The sequence below is a fragment of the Syngnathoides biaculeatus genome, chromosome 15, assembly GCF_019802595.1.
Source record: "Syngnathoides biaculeatus isolate LvHL_M chromosome 15, ASM1980259v1, whole genome shotgun sequence".
NCBI classification, from domain to species: Eukaryota; Metazoa; Chordata; class Actinopteri; order Syngnathiformes; family Syngnathidae; genus Syngnathoides; species Syngnathoides biaculeatus.
Genome location: NC_084654.1, coordinates 2,961,332 through 2,983,498, shown reverse-complemented (window position 1 = coordinate 2,983,498; position 22,167 = coordinate 2,961,332). Strand labels below are relative to the sequence as shown.

At 41.3% G+C, this 22,167-nt stretch overlaps 1 protein-coding gene across 16 annotated transcripts in view; it reads right to left on the bottom strand.

Moving 5' to 3' along the window:
• The window catches only part of adck1 (aarF domain containing kinase 1), a 163,662-nt gene that overhangs the window by 48,627 nt on the left and 92,868 nt on the right, over positions 1 to 22,167 (bottom strand). For 15 of the 16 annotated variants that reach the window (XR_009798615.1, XR_009798618.1, XR_009798613.1 and 12 more), the window contains 3 exons: positions 14,762 to 14,878; positions 11,033 to 11,182; positions 1,723 to 1,920 (listed from right to left, as the gene is read on the bottom strand). Coding sequence is in view for 4 of the 16 variants with exons in the window: in XM_061844906.1 (XP_061700890.1) it covers positions 1,723 to 1,920; positions 11,033 to 11,182; positions 14,762 to 14,878 (465 nt within the window). In the remaining 12 variants the exon portion in view is untranslated. The remainder of the gene's footprint in view (positions 1 to 1,722; positions 1,921 to 11,032; positions 11,183 to 14,761; positions 14,879 to 22,167) is intronic. The other variant, XR_009798617.1, reaches the window with a different exon arrangement.

Here is a 22,167-nt window from a genome sequence, read left to right as displayed (position 1 = left end):
AAAAACATGCAACATTAATTGGACACTCTAAATTGCCCCGAAGTGTGATTGTGAGTGTGGCTGTTTGTCTTTGTGCCCTGCGATTGGCTGGCAACCAGTTCAGGATGTAAGCCGTCTCCTACCCCTTGACAGCTGGGATAGGCTCTAGTACTCCCCGCGACCCTCGTGAGGATAAGCGGCGAGGAAAATGGATGGATGGATGGATATGATTGGTCAATCCCTACATCAGTAGGTTATTTTTAAACATTTGTGACCAATCTAAGGTGTTGAAAATGGCTTGATCTCTTTGCCAATGCAATGTTAATGGCTCAAAAAATATGCCGTTTCCTTGGTTTCCTGAAAAGTGATATTTTTGTATATGCTAGGATCGCACCTGATACCAGTGACATTTTTGAATACTTGTTCTGTTTAAGAACGATCTTCCTATACTTCAGGGCAGGTGGTGGGTAGCAGAGTTATGTGTTCATCCAGAACCACAACTCCATAGATCCTGTTTGGGGTCTGGTAGATAAACAATCAAGGTCAAAACAGTCTGGAGTTTTCGCTTCTGCATCGCATTTACATCCCATAGAGGGAGTCACCCGCCATTTGTACATATTTGACTTGTGTCAAGCAGCACCTTTTTGCTAGTGGTTCAGCTTGGTCCAGGTGGATCGGGGAAAGTTTAGTTCTACAGGTCGTGTGTCAGGCTTTAGTAGGACTCAACATTTATTTGAGCAATTGCTCTTTTCCTTATGGTCCACTTAGTGAGCAGCAGTGACATTGTGGTCACTGAAAGAGTTAAGCAACCGGTTGAGGAGTTTGAACAAAGTGGTGCCTTGTTTCAAATACTGAGGCAAATTTTAAACTGGAAGGAATTTATGATGGAGTAGGTGGTTGGGGTCCATTGCTCGGCAAGCTAGGTGTAATGATCCCTTGTGATAAAGTTCTGCAGGTTGGAAGTCTGCAGGCAAGAGAAGGAGTGAGGTAGGATGGGGGCATCCTGTCACTGTGTGCTAGGCGTCATTAATCGAGGCATCAACCAGGTATGAGCACTGTGGCACCATACAGGAGCTGTGGAGTGGAGCAACGCCAGAGTTGCCATCCGCAAAATGTCAGCACCAGCACCCCAGGGTTGTGGCCTCCAGTCTTTTCAGGAGGGCCGGTCGAGATCTTAGCTTATTGCGTAGTGTTTGCTGGTAATGACGATATGCAAGTGTTCTGTCCAGCATAACCCTGATGTTGTGGGCTCTGGGCAGAACTGTAGTTGTTTAGTGTCTGAATAACACAAATCATATAACACTTGGGAACATCAATAATGACACCGACCTGTTCAGTAAAACATAGTATCCAGGGAAGATGCATTTTAAGATGAATTGAATTCACAATAGAGGGTCTCCAATTAATTTTAATGCTCTGCTTGTCTACCCATTGTTTCCTGCAGTAGTGGAGTTGAAGCATTCGTGTATTGTAGGTAGTTCATGACCAGTTTTTAAAATCCGCGTTAAAAGACAGCTGCATTCCTCAGCGTTTAACACAGATACTTTGTACTTGTGTTATTGTCTTATTTTTTAATGTCTAATTTTCCTATTGGTTTGTGATTTGCTAAGTTGTGTTAAAATGTTTCATATTTGAATGTGTTGACTAAACCACTTTTTTCCACTGACAGTAGTTGTGGCATGTTGGTGTTTTTAGCATTTCAGTATAAGGAGAGTTTTCTTTGGGAACAAATATAAATCCTACCTCTGAGAGTGTGACAGGCACGGAACTGATGCCAGAGTTGACGGCAGCCCAAGAACGTGCAGTGAGTACACAAGCAAATAGTGGGTACAGATCTCCAGCTCCCAGTTTGCGACTGTAACACTCAACCCCAGACATGTCCTGTTGAATCAGAGCCTGCCAGAGCTGGCAGTAGTTTATCCTGAAGTCTGTTTGTAGAATCTGGGTACAGAAAACATGAAAAGTGATTTTTTTGCAATTCAGCTGGTACTGACTTCAAAACAGTCAGTCATCTGGGATAGAGCTCGTGCACGTGGCGTCATCATTTTCACGGCGTCATATTGCCGGTAAAAAGGGCTGCTCGACAGTGAGGGGGACATTGAACCAGAGCAGAATAATACCAATATGCGAGACCTGTTGTGCTGTTGGTTGTCACAACAACTGAGACCGATATGCATAGAGGTCATTCAGTGGAATACCGGCTGAAAAGACGAGAAAAGATAGATGGATTTCAGCAATTAAACATGAAAGTGGTGCCCAACAAAATACACCCGACTGTGTAGCGATCACTTCATTTCAGGTAAGAATTATTCCTCTCAATCTCAAATTACCAAGAAGTATATATAATGCCAAGTTGGCTCATTGAGAACAATGGGTTTAAAAAAAAAGAATAATAAAAAAAAGTCTCCAACATACACGGAAGCATGTTGCGGCCACACATTAATCTTCTGTAAACCTCTCCCCGACATATACGGACTGTATTTTTCACGAAAATAACTGGCGCAGTCGTTGCATTTATCAGGTAATACGAGTTCTGGAGCTACAGTGAAGAAAACAAGTATATATTGCAAGTTCTCCCACTTAGAAATAATGGGTCTGAAATTGTCATCGTAGGTGGAAGTCCACTGTGAAAGTCCACTGTGAGAGAGAATCTAAAAAGAAAACTCCAGAAATCACAACGTATGATTTTTCAATGGTTTGTGTGATACAGCTGTAAATTAAGTATTTGAACACCTGTCTATCAACTACAATTCTGACCCTCAAAGACTTGTTAGTCTGCCTTTAAAAGTCCACCTCCACTAACATTGGTTTTCTCAGGTGTTCAAATACTTACTTACTTATAATTTTCTTTTTAGATTAGCTCTCTTACAGTGGGACATGCACCTATGATGAAAATTTCAGACTCCTCCAAATATCTAAGTGGGAGAACTTGCAATATATCAGGGGGTTCAAATATTTATTTTCTTCACTGTATAAGCTACCCTGTCTAACTCTTGGTTAGAATTAAAACAACTTTGTCTGTAAAGGTCATAGTCAATTTGGAGTTAATTTTTTTTCCCATTTACTTTCTGCTTTTCTACACGTTGATTTAGAGTGCTTAACCATCATTGTGCTCTTCCACGGTGTTCTAGGTCGCCTCAAGATGGATGGAATTTTGAATTGGAGATTCTTCTTTTCCTTTCAGATAGTCCCGTGAGAGGTCGCCACAGCGTGTAATTTCAGATGAATGCATATTTGTTTGGCACAGTTTTAAACCGGATACCCTTCCTGATGCAACCCCTCTGCATTTAATCATGGCATTTGAAATTATCGAGGTGAAATTGTCCAAAAGTTCTTCAACTGTCTCAGAATACACAGTTTGTGGCACAGCTGCGGTCTCTCTAAACTTAGTGACTGTACTTAAATTTACAGTGCAGTAAAAAAAAAGTATCATTTCTGTTTTCTTGCCTATCACAAAGGTTTAAAATCCTCAAAACAAATTTAATACCACTCAGAGAGAACCCAACAAAATAGAAAGTTTAATTTAAAGTTAAAGTAATAGAATGTTTTTAATGACAATACAATTTATTATGTCACAAAAAAAGTTCAAACCTTTCTGACCGTCTGTGAAAAAGTTAATTGCGTTGTTAAAAATCACAAAGTCACTGTGACTACTCTATTTCTTTACACTTTATAGACACAGAGGTTGTCTGAACTTTTGGAAGAATCTGTACCTAAACAAAAATTAAAAAACACAAAAATTGTCAGAAATAGCCTTATTCTTAATGTCAATTTATAGAATTTCAATGTCTTTAGAGATGAACAGATCAAAGATGTGACCTTGAGTGTGAGTTCAACTGGGTTTGAGAGAGTTCAAATGTGTCTACCACGTTAGAGTTATTTGGATATTTTTTTCTACGTTATTGTCAATATGAATGTTAAAGTCTCCCATTATGAAAAAATAGTTGTCGGTTCAAATAACTGATAATAATCCTAAAAAAAAAAAAAATCATTCACAAATTTTCAGAATTAGAATCAGGTTAAATGGCAAAGTATGTAAAACACAAGGAATTAATCTCTGGCAGTCAGTGCCGCCTTGTACAATATTCAGAACAAAGAAGGTTTATAAATTATTATTACGATCACCTTTGGGCCACCTTGACACAAATATTCAAAACAAAGAACAAGAGACATTCAGTTAATAGAAACCATTCCTTATAAGAGTAACCGATATGCAAGATGCAGAGTGTTCTTCAGTTAGAGCAGCTAAGTACATATTATACATTTATAAGACTGTATATATAATATTTATAAGGTATTATAGTTAAAGATTTAACTAAATACCTCTCTTTGTCTCAAATACGCAAAGTACAAATATTGTTAATATATTGTAAACGTTCTGGTACTCACATAAACATACATCCCCCCCAACGTTGCGGTTTTCCACTTTTCGCAGGTGGTTCTGCTCGCAATTAACCATGAAAAACAAGGTATGACTGCGTGTGTGCGTGGGCGTGTGTGTATATATTTTTATATATATACACAGTGAACACAATACGTCTTTGAACTCCCTGATATATTGCAAGTTCTCCCACTTAGAAATCATAGAGGGTTCTGAAATTTTTCTACAAAGAAAAATCCAGAAATCACAATGTATGATTTTTTAACAATTTATTTGTGTTCAAACATTTTCTGTAGTTGTTCACCAAGTTTGCACACACCGCAGGAGGGATTTTGGCCCACTCCTCCACATGGATCTTCTCGAGATCAGACAGGTTTCTGGGCTGTCGCTGAGAAACACGGAGTTTCAACTCCCTCCAAAGAGTTTCTAGTGGGTTTTGGTCTGGAGACTGGCTAGGCCACGCAAGAACCTTAATATGGTTCTTACAGAACCAGTCCTTGATTTCCTGCCTTTGTGCTTCAGGTCATTGTCATGTTGAAAGACCCAGCCACGACCCATCTTCAATGCCCTGACTGAGGGAAGGAGGTTGTTCCCCAAAATCTCATAATACATGGCTGTGGTCATCCTCTTCTTAATACAGTGGAGTTGTCCTGTCCCATGTGCAGAAAAACACCCCCAAAGCATAATGCTAACACCTCCATGCTTCACAGTAGGGATGGTGTTCTTGAGATGGAACTCATCATTCGTTTTCTTCCAACACTGTTACTGGAATTATGACCAAAAAGTTCCATTTTGGTCTCAGACCACGAAACTTTCTCCCATGACTCCTCTGTATCATTCAAATGGTCATTGACAAACTTAAGACGGGCCTTGACATGTGCTGGTTTCAGCAGGGAAACCTTCCGTGCCATGCATGATTTCAAACCCTGATGTCTTAGTGTATTACCAACAGTCACCTTGGAAACAGTGGTCACAGTTCTTTTCAGGTCATTGACAAAGTCCTGTCGTGTAGTCCTGGGATGATTCCTCACCTTTCTAAGGATCACTGAGAGCCCACGAGGTGATATCTTGCATAGGGCTCTATTCCGATTGAGATTGACTCTAATATTTAGCTTCTTCCATTTTCTAATGATTGCTCCAACAGTGGACCTTTATTCACCAAGATGCTTGGCAATTTCTCCGTAACCCTTTCCAGCTGTGTGGAGTATTACAATTTTGTCTCTGGTGTCTTTGGATAGCTCTTTGGTCTTGGCCATGTTGCAAGTTTGAGTCTTACTAATTGTATGGGGTGGAAAGGTGTTTTCATGAAGCTAACGACCTCACATGGGTGCATCTGATTCAGGATACATGGAGTGGAGGTGGACTTTTAAAGGTGGACTAACAGGTCTTTGAGGGTCAGAATTCTAGCTGGGAGACAGGTGTTACCTATTTGCAGCTGTATCACACAAGTAGTTAAAAAAAAAAAAAAAAAAAAAAATCATACATTCCGATTTCACACAAGTAGTTAAAAAAAAAAAATCATACATTCTGATTTCTCGATTTTTCTTTTTAGATTATCTGTCTCACAGTGGATATGCACCTACGATGAAAATTTCACCATACCCCTCCATGATTTCTAAGGGGGAGAACTTGCAATATAGCAGGGTGTTCAAATACTTATTTTCTTCACTGTACATTGTTGGCACTGTTGTGCCACTGTCTAAATCGGATAACTGGATAAGACATTTTCTTCAGTTGATGAACTTTTGGACAATTTCACCTCAGAAATCGCTCCTGTTAAAACTAAGACCATCCTGAGTCGACTTAGAACACCATGGAGGAGCACAATGATGGTCAACAGCTCTAAATAAAAAGTGTAGGAAAGCAGAATGCAAGTGGAGAAAAACAACTCCAAATTGACCTCTACAGACAGTGTCTTTGTAATTTTAATCAATAGTTAGTGAGAGCTAGAGAGAAATACTTTTCTGAAATTATCAGTAAGAACCTCAACAATACTCGTGCTCTATTTGCTGTGGTTCACAAGCTTACAACCCTCCGAATCAGATACATCTAGAATTCGTAACTGCTGACAAATGCAATGAGTTTGCCTATTTTAGTGAAAAAATACAATGCATCAAGTCAAATGTCAACACAAATCAGCAAAAAGAATGATCTCACATCTGAAGTCACACAGACAAAACTCTATTACCTTGTCAGAATGTGATAGTTGATCAAAAAACTGTAGAGAAAACTGTTCAGCAGTTAAAACCATCAGCGAACTGTCTCGACTCAATACCATCTAACATTTTCAAAACTATTGTGAAGTCAGTGCTACCTGATTTCCAGCAAATAATCAATTGCTCACTTCAGTCTGGCGAGTTTCCCAAATCTGTCAAAGTAGCTGCTGGTAAGCCTCTTCTAAAAAACAGAGCACTGGACGATTCCGTGTTAGCAAGCTATAGACCCATCTCAAATCTCCTGTTCATAGCCAAGATTCTTGAGAAAGTTATTTTTAATCAACTCAGCAACTTCTTGAATTTAAATTGACTTTTTGACAAATTTCAATTAGGTTTCCGAAATCATCACATACAGAATCTTCTCTTATCAAAGTGCTAAATGACATAAGGTTGAATACTGACTCAGGAAAGCAATACATTTTGGTCTTGTTGGATCTCAGTGCGGCTTTTAATATGGTAGATCACAATATAGTGCTAAACAGGTTGGAAACGTGGGTAGGACTAAATGGAAGGGTCCTTAAATAGTTTAGGTCCTACCTGGAGGAAAGGAGCTACTTTGGGACCATTGGAGGTGCTCGGTCTCAGTGAATGGCAATGACCTATGGGGTCTCTCAAGGGTCAGTTCTTGGACCTCTCCTGTTCAGCCTGTATATGCTACCCTTGGGTCAAATTCTTCAAAAGTTTAATTTTGACTCCCATAGCTATGCAGATGACACACAGTTATATTTAGCAGTGTCTCCAGATGACTTCAGTTCAATTTGTGTCATTATTGTGTCACTGTCTAAATCAGATAAATAACTGGATGAGCTAAAATTTTCTTCAACTAAATCACAACAAAACTGAGACAATTGTTTTTGGGAATACACAAAAGAGAATTGTGAGTAAACACCTGGACTCTCTATCTTTAAAAACCAAATAAGTCTGAAGCCTTGGTGTTCTGATTAATTCCGACCTTCAACAATCATATCAAATCAGTCAAAAAAACTGCCTTCTACCATCTGAAGAACATATCTAGAGTGAAGACTTATATGTGTCAAGCAGACCAGGAAAAGCTCGTCCATGCTTTTATCTCAAGTAGACTTGACTACTGTAATAGTCTTCTGACTGGACTCCCAAAAAAAAGAGTATTCAACAGCTGCAGCTCATTGAGAATGCTGCAGCTTGCGTTCTGACCAAACCAAAGCGGTTAGAGGATATAACCCTGATCGTAAAGTCCTTGCACTGGATTCCAGTCACCATTAGAATAGATTTTAAAGTTCTGCTACTGGTCAATAAATCATTAAATAATTTAGGTCCTGAATACACGAAAGAAATACTTACGGAATACAAACCAAGTAGAGCTCTGAGATCGACTGATTCAGGTCAAATAATGGAGCCCAGAGTGCAAAGCAAACATGGTGAAGCAGCATTTAGCTATTATGCTGCAAACAAATCGAATAGGTTGCCAACAGAGGTGAGGTAAGCCCCGAGTGTGAATGTTTTTAAATTGAGGTTGAAAACTTCTTTTTTCTGATGGTTTTTAGAATATATCCACTTTTAGATCATATTACTTGCACCGTATGCGGTTTTGTCTTTTTTCTAATATTTTGTTAGTCATTCATATTGTTTTCATGACATTTTAAATGTTTTATCTTTGTTTTCAAATGCCTTTAATCATGCAAAGCACATTGAGTTGACTCTTGTATGAAATGCGCTATACAAATAAATTTGCTTCGCTTTGCTTTCCTCGGCACATACAGTATATTCCACCGGTCTCACTCTTACCTTTTCCACTCGAGTGCGCCTTCACGGCCGTTGCAAAAAAAAAATGCACAAATTAGCCATATCATCGCATAAGCTGCAGAGTTGAAAGCGTGTGAAAAAAGTCGTGGCTTACAGGCCAGAAATTACGGTGTGTGTGTGTGTGTGGTGTGTGTGTGTGTGTATATATATATATATAAACTGGGAGCAGGTTATACAGAAGGGCATGACTAGCCTGATCGTAATTCACTAAATCCTGATGATTTTGGAACGACTGTTGTGAATACTCGACATGAGACGCTCCTGGAGATGACTTCAGTGGACTAAAACCACCATCTGTGCAACCTTAGTACCCAAATTGGAGCCGTATCGTTTGCGTCAAAGCTGCTCGGCCTAAATTAGCCGAGCTCAGACCGCGAACAACAAAAGCGTCTGTTTTCCAATATTTACGTGTCGTATACAACGAGGATAGTAAGTTCTCTTAAGAAGTTGGACGAGTGGAAACATCAACTTAACTTGTCAGCCAGTCCCAAGCCCGGATAAATGTTGAGGGTTGTGTCAAACATATATGAGCATTCATCATACGAATTCCACAACAGTTAGGCCGTTGCCCGGGTTTCCTACACCCGCACCTGGAAATGTTAATCTGCAAGGAGTAGGTAGAAATTCAGATAATGAAGGTCAAAGACAAAAAAGAGGAGGAAAGCTTAGAAAGGAAGAATGGTGGTGGAACCCCAAAATACAGGAAGTCATCCAAGGAAAGATATTAGTGAGAATAAGTGGGACATGGAGAGGATTGAGGAGAGGCGTGAGGAATACATTGAGATGCGTCATAGGGCATAGAGAGAGGTGGCGAAGGCTAAACAAGTAGCTGATGATGACATGTAGTCCAGGTTGGATACAAAAGAAGGAGAAAAGGAGCTCTACAGGTTGGCCAGACAGGGATAGAGGTGGTAAGGATGTGCAGCCAGTAAAGTGGATTAAGGATAGCGATGGAAATATGTTGACTGGTGCAAGTAGTGTGCTAAGTAGATGGAACGAGTACTTTGAGAAGTTAATGATGAAGAAAATGGGAAAGAAGGTAGAGTAGAAGAGGCAAGCGTGAATGACCGGGAAATGGCAATGATTAGTAAGGGAGAAGTTAAAAAGGCACTGAACAGAATGAAAAATGGAGAGACAGTTGGACCAGATTATATACCAGTGGAGGTAAGGAACCAATTTGGTGAGGTGGCTGTGGAGTTTTTGACCAACTTATTCAATAGAATACTAGTGGGAGAGAAGATGCCAGAAGAATGGAGGAAAAGTGTGCTAGTTCCCATTTTTAAGAACAAAGGCAATGTTCAGAACTGTGGAATCCACAGAAAAATAAAGATGATGAGCCACACAATGAATTTATGGGAAAGAGTAGTGGAGGCTAGACTCAGGACGGAAGTAAGTATCTGTGAGCAACAGTATGGGTTCATGCCGAGAAAGAGTACCACAGATGGATTATTTGCCTCGAGAATACTTGTGGAAAAGTACAGAGAAGGTCAGAAGGCGCTACATTGTATCTTTGTAGACCTAGACAAAGCCTATGACACAGTACCAAGAGATGAACTGTGGTATTGCATGAGGAAGTCTGGTGTGGCGGAGAAATATTTTAAGAATAGTACAGGACATGTATGAGGGCAGCAGAAGAGCGATGAGATGTGCCGTAGGTGTGTCAGAAGAATTCAAGGTGGAGGTGGGACTGCATCAGGGTTCTGCGCTGAGCGCCTTCCTGTTTGCGGTTTTATTATTATTATTATTATTATTACAAATTATTAATCTTATCCGTAGCATTTATGTGTGCAGGCATTTTCCAACATTGTGTATTGTGTTTTTTTTACATTTCTACAAAACGGTGTAAAATTTTAAAACTATTCACTGCAGATACATACAGGACATTCAATATCATGTTACTATGAATTTAGAGTTACCGATGAGCCACAATATGCAATTCTATTTTAAAATGAGATTTTTTTTTTGTTTGTTTTTTATACAAAGGTACATGTAAGAAAAATTATTTTTCTGGTTGATTACATGTTCGTCGCAAAATAGCCATGATTTGATTTGATTTGTTTAGTATGTGGAAGTTGGTGGTTGAAAAAAAAAAAAAAAAACACGTTCTACGCCTACGCCTGAAAGTTTAAATATTAATGACGCCCTGACAATTTGTTTTTATTAAAAAAATGATATATCTTACATGGTTGAATTGACACACATTCATGCATTTTTATTTTTTTTCCATTTGTGTGTTTTTGAAAGTGGAAATCTTCAGAATGCCACGATACTGCCTGACACAAATTCGCTCGTTGGTCACCCCCAGTCTATTGAGACAAGCTCTGATTTTCTGCTTCTTTTAGGCAAATTCTTGATAATGAATGCAGCCAATTTAAAAGCATTTGTGTGTTGTGAGTCTTTAGAGTTTATATGGGTTATGTCCAATTTAAACACAGCAGCCAGCACTCTGCGAAGAACACATCAAAAGAGTTGCTTATTAAAAAGCTTTTAGTCTACTGTGGCTCTAATAAATGTGTCTGTCTGTGTGCAAAAGGAACATCTTTTTACGTGCTTCCAAACTCTGTTTGCTTTTCAATCTACTTACTCAAGGCCTCAGTCAGCACATGAAAAATGGACAACAAAATTGGAAGATTTTTCTGTTATTTATGCTTTGTGGAGCTTGAAGATATCAAACCTGATATAGTCCATGATCGAGTAGGATGATCTCTGTCTTCTTGCTGTTTGGACACTTTCGAACCAACACATTGCCAGGGTGGGGGTCACAATGAACAAAGCCGTGGGTGAAGATCATTTCACTGTACATTTTCCCCAGGTTTTCTGAAATCTATTGAAGAAGAACATTGAAAAAAATGTTTTTGAAAAACAAGACTTGCAAACACTGACCAGAAGCAACACTTAAATTATCAGTGCTTTTTCTGATTGAAATACTGAAGTCATTTTAGTCTTCCTGAATTACTGTCAGGTCCTAAAGTTATAGATTTTTTTCCTCAAATTAAATTAATAAATCAAATGATGGCATTTCTAGTACATTTTGGAGGGTACTAAAGCACCCCAAAATTAATCTTAGCAACCAATATGCAAAAAATAAAAAATAAATCTTCCTTGTGAAAATCAAAACCTTGAGAAATGGATAGGTTGACTTTTAAACTAACAATATTTTAAGAGTTTAATATATAATGATAGATGTGAACGACTTTAGAGAAGTAATGTCTCAATTGTCTGCTTTTGCTTCAAAAGGTTACTGACAGGAAATAAGGTGATTTCAGATTTGATAGACCAGCTGAGGCGGCACGGTAAAACATCTGGTTAGATTGTAGGCCTCACAGTTCTGAAGACCGGGGTTCAAATCCCGGCCCCGCCTGTGTAGACTTTGCATGTTTTCCCTGTGACTGGGTGCATTTTCTCCAGATACTCTGGTTTTCTCCTATATTCAAAAACATGCATTGTTGGAGACTATTTATTTCCCCTAGGTTAAATTGTGAGTGCGACTGTTTTCTCTCTCTATGTGCCCTACAATTGGCTGGCAACCAGTTCAGGGTGAACCCCACCTCCTTCCCGAAGATAGCTCGTATAGGCTCCAGCACTCTCGCAACCATTGTGAGCATAAGCAGCTCAAAAATTGTATGGCTGGATAGAACAGTCCATGAAATGTACTGCATAGGATAAAAATCAATCGTCAGTGCCAGTTACTGTACACTCAAAGTATGTAGTCCATCACTTTAGGGCAGCATGTCCAAAGTCCGGCCCCCGGGCCAATTGCGGCCCGTGGACAAATTTTTACCGGCCCGCGGCCTCTATCATGAAATCAATAATATGCGGCCCGCCAGCACTGTTGACCACAGTATAAAATACATGTGTACAAAAAGCTATTTTTCATATTTTTCATTTCACCAGAAGATGGCAGTAGCCCTGTGGCCGCACTCTGGCCGCCGTGACCCTTGACCTTGCGTGATCGTTTCAGCCCAGCCCATTTCTAACATGGCGTCTGTAAACAAAAAAAGGAAGGTTGACCGCGAGGGCCGCCGCTTCCAGGACAAGTGGAAATTTGAGTATTTTTTCAGTGAAATACGAAACAACTGTGTCTGCCTAATTTGCCAAGAGACTGTGGCTGTTTTCAAGGAATTCAACATCAAGAGGCACTACCAGACGAAACATGCTAGCTACGACAAGCTAACTGGGAACAAACGCGGTGAAAAAGTGAAGCAACTGGAAGCTGTTTTAACGGCACAGCAAAGCTTTTTCACAAGAGTCCGTGAGTCAAATGAAAATGCCACAAAGGCAAGCTACGAAGTGGCAACGCTGATTGCAAAGCACTGTAAACCTTTCATAGAGGGTGAATTTATTAAAGACCGTGTAATGAAAATGGTTGAGAAAATTTGTCCCGCGAAGAAGCAAGAGTTTGCCAATATTTGCCTGGCTCGTAATACTGTAGTACGGAGAATTGAAGACGTTTCATTAGATATTAAGAGACAGTTAGAGGCAAAAGGAACTGAGTTTGACTTTTTCTCGTTAGCGTGCGATGACAGCACGGATCCGTCCGACACCGCTCAGTTACTGATCTTTTTAAGAGGAGTGGACAATGACATGAACGTGAGTGAAGAGCTTCTGGACCTCCAGAGTCTGAAGGGCCAAACAAGAGGAACGGATTTATTTGTTTCTGTTTGTTCCACCGTAGATGACATGAAACTACAGTGGAATAAAGTCACCGGGATTATTACGGACGGCGCACCTGCCATGGCTGGCGAGCGGAGTGGATTATCAAGCCTTGTCTGTAACAAAGTCAGCGAAGAAGGAGGCAGCGCTATTAAACTCCACTATTATTCATCAAGAAGTTCTCTGTGCCAAATATATGAAATATGATAATGTTATGAAACCGGTGATAAAGACTTAATTATATTCGCTCCAAAGCGCTGTGCCACCGCCAGTTTCAACAGTTTCTTCTCGACATCCAGGCTGAATACGGAGATGTTTTGTATCACACCGACGTAAGGTGGCTCAGTCGGGGGTCTGCGCTGCAGCGCTTCTTCTCTCTCAGGGAGGAAATTGGACAATTCTTGACTAAAAAGGGACAACCCATGCCACAATTAAATGATCCTGTTTGGCTGGCTGATTTGGGATTTTTAGTTGACATAACGCGACATCTGAATGCGCTGAACACAAGCCTTCAAGGGCAAAATGCAGTGGTAAGCCAACTGTATTCAGACATCAAAGCCTTTCGGACCAAGCTGCTACTTTTCCAAAGACACCTGTCAGGGGCGCAGCCCAATACCGCACATTTCCCGTCGCTGCAGGAAATTGTGACCAGTTTCCCACAGATCAATATCAGTGCGCAAATGACAAAGTATGCAGCAGACATCTCATCTCTGGTTGAGGAGTTTCAGCAGCGCTTTCGGGACTTTGCAGCTATTGAAAAGGAGATCACGCTTTTTTCCTCTCCTTTCTCCGTGGACCCTGATGACGCTCCAGACCACCTGCAACTGGAGCTCATTGAGCTGCAGTGTGACGCCGAGCATCGCAGTCGGCACCAACAGCTCCCTCTTGTTAACTTCTACCGCCAGCTGGATGAAGGCAGGTTCCAAGCAATTCGGACATTTGCTAAGAAAATGCTGAGCTTGTTTGGCTCCACATACATGTGCGAGAAGACATTCTCCGTTATGAACATTAACAAGAGCCGCATGAGGACGAGACTGAGTGACTCTCACCTGCGTGACGTCTTGCGCATCAAAACCACTGCTCTTGAGCCAGACATTGACTACATACTGCAGTCAAGATCCCAGTATCACCCTTCACATTAGTGCAGGCAAGACCTTTGTTAAGTCCTCTGAGTTGAATAAATTCTTAAATCTCAGTTAATTATTTTTTTTGTGATGGTCAAAATCACAGTTTGAATATGCAGTGATCATTGTTTTGTTTTCAGCACTTTTCCTACAGTGAGCATATAATAGTGAATAATATGTAATGTTTCACATGAACTTAGATATCCTTTATAGTTTTCTTAATTTTTTGTGGTTTGTGATTTCGGTAAAAACCTAAATGTAAAAAAAAATGTAAAAGTAAAAGTATGCCATTTGTAATTAAATAAAAAAAAATCCCAAAAAGTTAATTTGTATTTAATGTTAATGGTTCAAAGAATGTCAGGCTAAATAGTCGGCCCCCACACATTTTCACCTTACCAAATCTGGCCCTCTTTGCAAAAAGTTTGGACACCCCTGCTTTAGGGTAACTGAGTAGTTACAGTATACTTGTATCTGACCTCGATCTACTGAACTAACACAAAATCATAGCATCAACAAATGCAAGTATGTGACATTTAAATCATATAACACTCACTTTTACCTATATTATGCATGAACTATTAACTACTCAAGATGTTTCACTCTTGAGGCTACTGCTCATTTTGTACCTCGTTGACGTTGATGCCATGTGCCTTCATGTACTCCCGGTCATTGACTTGGCCTCCCTCAACAAACTCCATGGTCAGAACCCTCTTCGTAGACAAGTCCCAGTGGATAATGGGGACCTGAAACGAACAGCTTGAATTATTTATTATAAAAGGGAAAATTCCTTCCACATCGCAAAAAAATGCATTGATTGGAGACTCTAATTGTCCCTAGATATAATTGTGAGTGCGACTGTTGTCTGTCTCCATGTGCCCTGCAATTGGCTGGCAACCAGTTCAGGGTGTACCTTGCCTCCTGCCCGATGACAGCTGGGATTGGCTCAAGCACTCCCGCGACCCTCGTGAGGATAAGCAGCTCAGAAAATGAATTGATGGATATGTCAACTGATAAATCAATTGACTTGGGTGGTCTTTTGCTTCGTTTTTCAAGTCTGAGTCCTCCACTAGAGCCTGATCTTAGCTGTTACAAGGACAACACTCCTCAGCAAAGACAACTGGGATGTTGTAAATCAAATCTGATGGAGTAAAATACCCAGATTTGGGGCCATAGTGTTAAGTACTCAGATTGACTAGCACTCATGTTGCCTCTTGTCTCCATCAGGGCCAGTTCTAGGCATGCACACTTGAGATGGAAAGGACAAATGTTCAGGGGGCATCATGTAACACCATTTCTAAAAAAATGATATGCTGTGTAGCAATTACTAGATTAAATAAAATATAAATAATTCGGAATGGATATAGATTTTATGTGATTTTTGGATGACATGTTGTACTTTATATCTAATTTTAAACTTATGGGGGACCAAATAACTTATTTTATGTGTGTAGCACGAAGAAAAATGATATGAAACTTTTTTCTTTGTAATTGTTGATCAGTCTCATAAACCTTGGTTTCCAAGAAAATATCAATTTCCTTTCATTTTTACAGTGGCTCGTCATTTCTCCTCACTCAAATACAAAACGGCCATGCACATAATCAACTTTATAGATGTTTTAAAAGGAACTAACAGGGGAATCTACAGGGTCAGACAAGATAAGACGATATAGAACACAAACTAAGACAGACGAACATGAGTTTAAGAAGCTGAGTTGTGACAAAAATGGGGGTCAGTGAGTGAGGTATGGCCAGACGCTGAGTAGGATTTGCTGTTCTCCAATCTGTACTTTTAGTAAGCTGCAAGGTTCCACTTACAAGCGTTGACCAAAGTCGAGGCAGGTGGGTTGAAATTCCGGGTTCAGCACGAGGGAAAAGATGCTCGTAGGAGGTTTGGAGTGGGCACATGGTACCCGTTTCTGTCTGCTTCGAGCACAGGCAGTTATGCTCGGCCGTCGAGGCTGGTCTTTGACAGTCCTCTCGCTCGTTGGCCTGGCACCTCCATCCCCAGCACCCTTCTACCAATATACTCACTCTCTCACCTCTGGACATGTCCAAACCATCGAACTCTGCACTCTTGAACTTTATCTCCAAAACATTCAACTTTGGCTGTCCCTCTAATGGGCTCGTTTCTAATACTAATCAACCTGACCACTCCGAGCGACTTCCTCAACATCTTTATTCCTGCCACATGAAGCTCTACTTTCTGTTATGTCTTCAGTGCGACAGTCTCTTATCCGTACATCATGGCCAGCCTCACCATTGTTTTATAAACTTTGCCCTTCATCCGAGCAGAGATTCTTCTGTCACATAACACACCAGAAACCTTCCTTCAGCTGTTCCATCCTGCTTGGATTCGTTTCTTCACTTCCTTACCACAGTCACCATTGCTATAGATTGTTGACCCCAAGTATTTGAATTCGTCCACCCTCGCTATCTCTTCTCCTTGGAGCTTCACTCTTCCCCCTCGACCCCTCTCATTCAAGCATATATACGTTTTACATATATTTTTTTATTTTTATATTTTTATATATATAGCTATGTTTTACTTAAGCTAATCTTCATTCATCTCCTTTCCAGTGCATACCTCCATTTTTGTAATTGTTTCTCCACCTGCTCCCTGCTTTCACTGCATATCACAATATCATCTGCGAACATCATGGTCCAAGGGGATTCCAGTCTAACCTCATCTGTGACCCTATCTACCACAGCGAACAGGAAGGGGCTCAGAGGTTATCTCTGGTGTAATCCCACCTCCACCTTAAATTCCTCTGTCACACCTAAGGCACACCTCACCATTGTTCTGCTGCCATCATACATGTCCTGTACTATTTTAACATACTTCTCTGCCACACCAGACTTACGCATGCAGTACCACAGTTCCTCTCTTGGTACTCTGTCATAGGCTTTCTCTAGATCCACAAAGACACAATGTAGCTCCTTCTGACCTTCTCTGTACTTTTCCACGAGCATCCTCAAGGCAAATAATGCATCTGTGGTACTCTTTCTAGGCATGAAACCATACTGTTTCTCGCAGATACTTACTTCTGTCCTGAGTCTAGCCTCCACTACTCTTTCCCATAACTTCATTGTGTGGCTCATCAACTTTATTCCTCTATAGTTGCCACACCTCTTCAAGTCCCCTTTGATCTTAAAATGGGAACTAGAACACTTTTCCTCCATTCTTCAGGCATCTTCTTGCTCGCTAGTGTTCTGTTGAATAAGGTAGTCAAAAATTCCATAGCCACCTCTTCAAATTGCTTCCATACCTCCACCAGTTTGTCATCAGGACCAACTGCCTTACCATTTTTCATCCTTTGTCGTGCCTCTTGAACTTCCCCTTGCTAATCATTGCCACTTCCTGCTCCTTCACACTTGCCTCTTCTATGCTTCCTTCTCTCTTCTTTTCTTCATTCATCAACAAATCACCTTTACTTGCTGCACATCCTTCCCACCTCTATTCCTCTGTCTGGCCAACCTGTAGAGATCCTTTTCTCTATCTTTCATATCCAACCTGGAGTACATGTCGTCATATGCCTCTTGTTTAGTCTTCGTCACCTGTACCTTTTCCCTACATCGCATCTCAATGTATTCCTTTCACCTCTCCTCAGTCCTCTCAGTGTCCCACTTCTTCGCGAATCTATTTCCTTGTATGAATTCCTGTATTTTGGGGTTACACCACCAGGTCTCCTAATGCAGCCCTATGGGGGCACAAACCAGTGCAATCTGTAGGCCGGTCCCAAGCCCGGATAAATGCAGAGGGTTGCGTCAGGAAGGGCATCCAGTGTAAAAACTGTGCCAAACAAATATGAGCGTTCATCTAAAGAATCCCATACCGGATCGGTCGTGGCCCGGGTTAACAACACCCGCCCTTGGCACTGCTAACCTACAGGGCGTCGGTGGAAATTCAGCTACTGTGGGTCAAAGACAAAGAAGAGGAGGAAACCGGATCCATCGTCAGAAGAAAAAGAGGAATGCACATAGCCTACAACTGAGTGTAGGGACTTTGAATGTTGGGACTATGACAAGAAAAGCTCAGGAGTTGGTTGACCTGATGATTTGGAGAAAGGTTGATATTCTGTGCATCCAAGAGAGCAGGTAGAAAGGTAGTAAGGCGAGAAGCTTAGGAGCAGTGTTTAAATTATTCTACCACTGAGTAGATGGGAAGAGAAATGGAGTAGGTTTTATTTTAAAGGAAGAGCTGGCTCAGAATGTCTTGGAGGTGAAAAGAGTATCAGATCGAGTGATGAGACTAAAATTTGAAATTGAGGGTGTTATGTATGATGTGGTTAGCGGCTATACCCCACAGGTAGGATGTGACCTAGAGTTGAAAGAGAAATTCTGGAAGGAACTAGATGAAGTAGTTCTGAGCATCCCAGACAGCGAGAGAGTTGTGATTGGTGCAGATTGTAATGGACATATTGGTAAAGGAAACAGGGGCGATGAAGAAGTGATGGGTAAGTACGGCATCCAGGAAAGGAACTTTGAGGGACAGATGGTGGTGGATTTTGCAAAAAGGATGGAGATGGCTGTAGTGAACACTTATTTCCAGAAGAGGTAGGAACATATAGTGACCTACAAGAGCGGAGGTAGAAGCATGCAGGTGGACTATATTTTGTGCAGATGATGTAATCTGAAGGAGATTACTGACTGTAAAGTAGTGGTAGGGGAGAGTGTAACTCGACAGCATAGGATGGTGGTGTGTAGGATGACTCTGGTGGTAGGTAGGAAGATTAAGAAGACAAAGGTAGAGCAGAGAACCATGTGGTGGAAGCTGAGAAAGGAAGAATGTTGTGCGGCCTTCCGGAAAGAGGTGAGACAGGCTCTCGATGGACAGCAGAGGCTCCCGGAAGACTGGACAACGACAGCCAAGGTAATCAGAGAGACAGGCAGGAAAGTACTTGGTGTGTCTTTCGGTAGGAAAGGGGAGAAGGAGAGTTTGTGGTGGAACCCCAAAATACAGGGAGTCATACAAGAAAAGAGATTAGCCAAGAAGAAGTGGGAGACTGAGAGGACTGAGGAGAGGCGAAAGGACTACATCGAGATGCGACGTAGGGGAAAGGTAGAGGTGGCAAAGGCTAAACAAGAGGCATATGAAGACATGTACACCAGGTTGGACAAAAAAGCAGGGGAAAAGGATCTCTACAGGTTGGCCAGACAGAGGGATAGAGATGGGAAGGATGTGCAGCAGGTAAGGGTCATTAAGCATAGAGATGGAAATGTGTTGACTGGTGCCAGTAGTGTGCTTAATAGATGGAAAGAATACTTTGTGATGTTGATGAATGAAGAAAACGAGAGAGAAGTGAGAGTTGAAGAGGCAAGTGTGAAGGACCAGAAAGTGGCAATGATTACTCAGGGGGAAGTCAGAAACGCAAAACAAAAGAAGGAAAATGGAAAGGCAGTTGGTCCTGGTGACATACCGGTAGAGGTATGGAAGCAATTTGGAGAGATGGCTGTGGAGTTTTTGACTAACTTATTCAACAGAATATGAGTGGGTGAAAAGATGCCTGAAGAATGGAGGAAAAGTAAAAGGAATATGTGCGTGAAAGATTAAAGGTGGAGGGGGAAGAGTGAGGCTACAGGGAGAAGAGATATCGAGGGTGGACGACTTCAAATATTTAGGGTCAACAATCCAGAGCAATGGTGTGTGTGGTAAGGAAGTGAAGAAACGGGTCCAAGCAGGTGGGAACAGCTGGCGAAAGGTGTCTGGTGTGTTATGTGACAGAAGAGTCTCTGCTAGGATGAAGGGCAAAGCTTACAAAACAGTGGATTAAGGATAGCGATGGAAATATGTTGACTTGTGCCAGTAGTGTGCTAAGTCGAAGGAAATAATACTTTGAGAAGTTAATGTTGAAGAAAATGGGAGAGAAGGTAGAGTAGAAGTGAATGACCGGGAAATGACAATGATTAGTAAGGGAGAAGTTAAAAAGGCACTGAACAGAATGAAAAATGGAGAGACAGTTGGACCTGATGATATACCAGTGGAGGTATGGAACCAATTTGGTGAGGTGGCTGTGGAGTTTTTGACCAACTTATTTAATAGAATACTAGCGGGAGAGAAGATGCCATAAGAATGGAGGAGAAGTGTGCTAGACCCCAATTTGAACAACAAAGGCAATGGTCAGAACTGTGGAAACCACAGAAAAAAAAAGATGATTAGCCACACAATGAATTTATGGGAAACAGTAGTGGAGGTTAGACTCAGGATGGAAGTATGTATCTGCGAGCAACAGTATGGGTTCATGCCTTGAAAGAGTACCACAGATCAATTATTTGCCTTGAGGATGCTCGTGGAAAAGTACAGAGAAAGTCAGAAGGAGCTACATTGTATCTTTGTCAACCTAGACAAAGCCTATGACAGAGTACCAAGAGTGGAACTGTGGGACTGCATGCGGAAGTCTGGTGTGGCGGAAAAATATGTTAGAATAATACAGGACATGTATGAGGGCAGCAGAACAGGGGTGAGATGTGCCGTTGGTGTGTCAGAAGAATTCAAGGTGGAGGTGGGACTGCATCAGGGTTCCGCGCTGAGCGCCTTCCGGTTTGCGGTTTTTATTGATAGGCTGACCGACGGCGTTAGACTGGAATCCCCTTGGAACATGATGTTCGCAGATGATATGATCTGCAGTGAAAGCAGGGAGCAGACGGAGGAACAATTAGAAAGATGGAGGTACGCACTGGAAAGGAGAGGAATGAAGATTAGCCGAAGTAAAACAGAATATATGTGCGTGAATGAAAGGGGCGGAGGAGAAAGAATGAAGGTGCAGGAAGAAGAGATAGCGAAGGTGGATGATTTCAAATACTTGGGGTCAACTAAACAGAGCAATGGTGAGTGTGGTAAGTAAGTGAAGAAACGGTTCCTAGTGGGATGGAACAGTTGGTGGAAGGTGTCTGGTGTTCTATGTGACAGAATAGTATCTGCTAGGATGAACGGAAAAGTTATAAAACAGTTGTGAGGCCGGCCATGACGTACGGATTAGAGACGGTGGCACTGAAGAAACAAAAGGAAGCAGAACTGGAGGTGGCAGAAATGAAGATGTTGAGGTTCTCGCTTGGAGTGAGCAGGTTGGATCGGATTAGAAATGAGCTCATTAGAGGGACAGCCAAAGTTGGATGTTTTGGAGACAAGATCCGAGAGAGCAGACTTCGATGGTTTGGACATGTTCAGAGGCAAGAGAGCGAGCATATTGGTAGAAGGATGCTGAGGATGGAGCTCCCAGGCAAAAGAGTGAGAGGAAGACCAAAGAGAAGCTTTATGGATGTGGTGAGGAAAGACATGAGGGCAGTTGGGGTTAGAGAGGAAGATGCAGGAGATAGGCTAAGATGGCAAAAGATGACACGCTGTGATGACCCCTAAGGGAACAAACCGAAAGGAAAAGAAGAAATTTAATTTCTTACATTACTATGAATTAGTTACTAATTCTCATTACTTTTTACTTTCGTCCTTCACATTTAATTGAACTACTATAGCTCCAAGTGATGGATAGACAGACATTGATGGTGGAAAGTTTGTGAGCATGCTTGACAAGCCGAAAGGAAAAGAAGAAGAAGAAGACCACCACGTCTCCTTCTCCCCATTACCCGGTGATCTGATATTTAAAAAAAAAAAAAAAAAAAAAGCTAGTCCCTCTAAAAAAACTGGAGACAATGGTTTAATAGATTCACATTTTATCCTCAAAAAGTTTGTAGTTCTACATTTTTGTGCCATATTTCTTTAACCAACTTTCTGTCCTTTGTAATTCCAGGGATGAAAAATGCCTGATTTCCATTAGGAAATGACTTAGCTTGGAAAAGACACCACACATATCAGTCAGATTTGCAGATAAGATTCTTCCTGCGTGGAGGAGGGACCCTTCACATCTTAGTGGATGGTCGTTTCAGGCAAGGGGTGATGGTCGGAATATGTTAGTGTGATGTGGGCTGGACTACAATATTGACAATAACCTTCACCCTATCCCTCAGAAGGGTTGGGTACACCCTGGACTGGTTGCCAGCCAATTGTAGGGCACATGGAGAAAGACAAGTCACACTCACA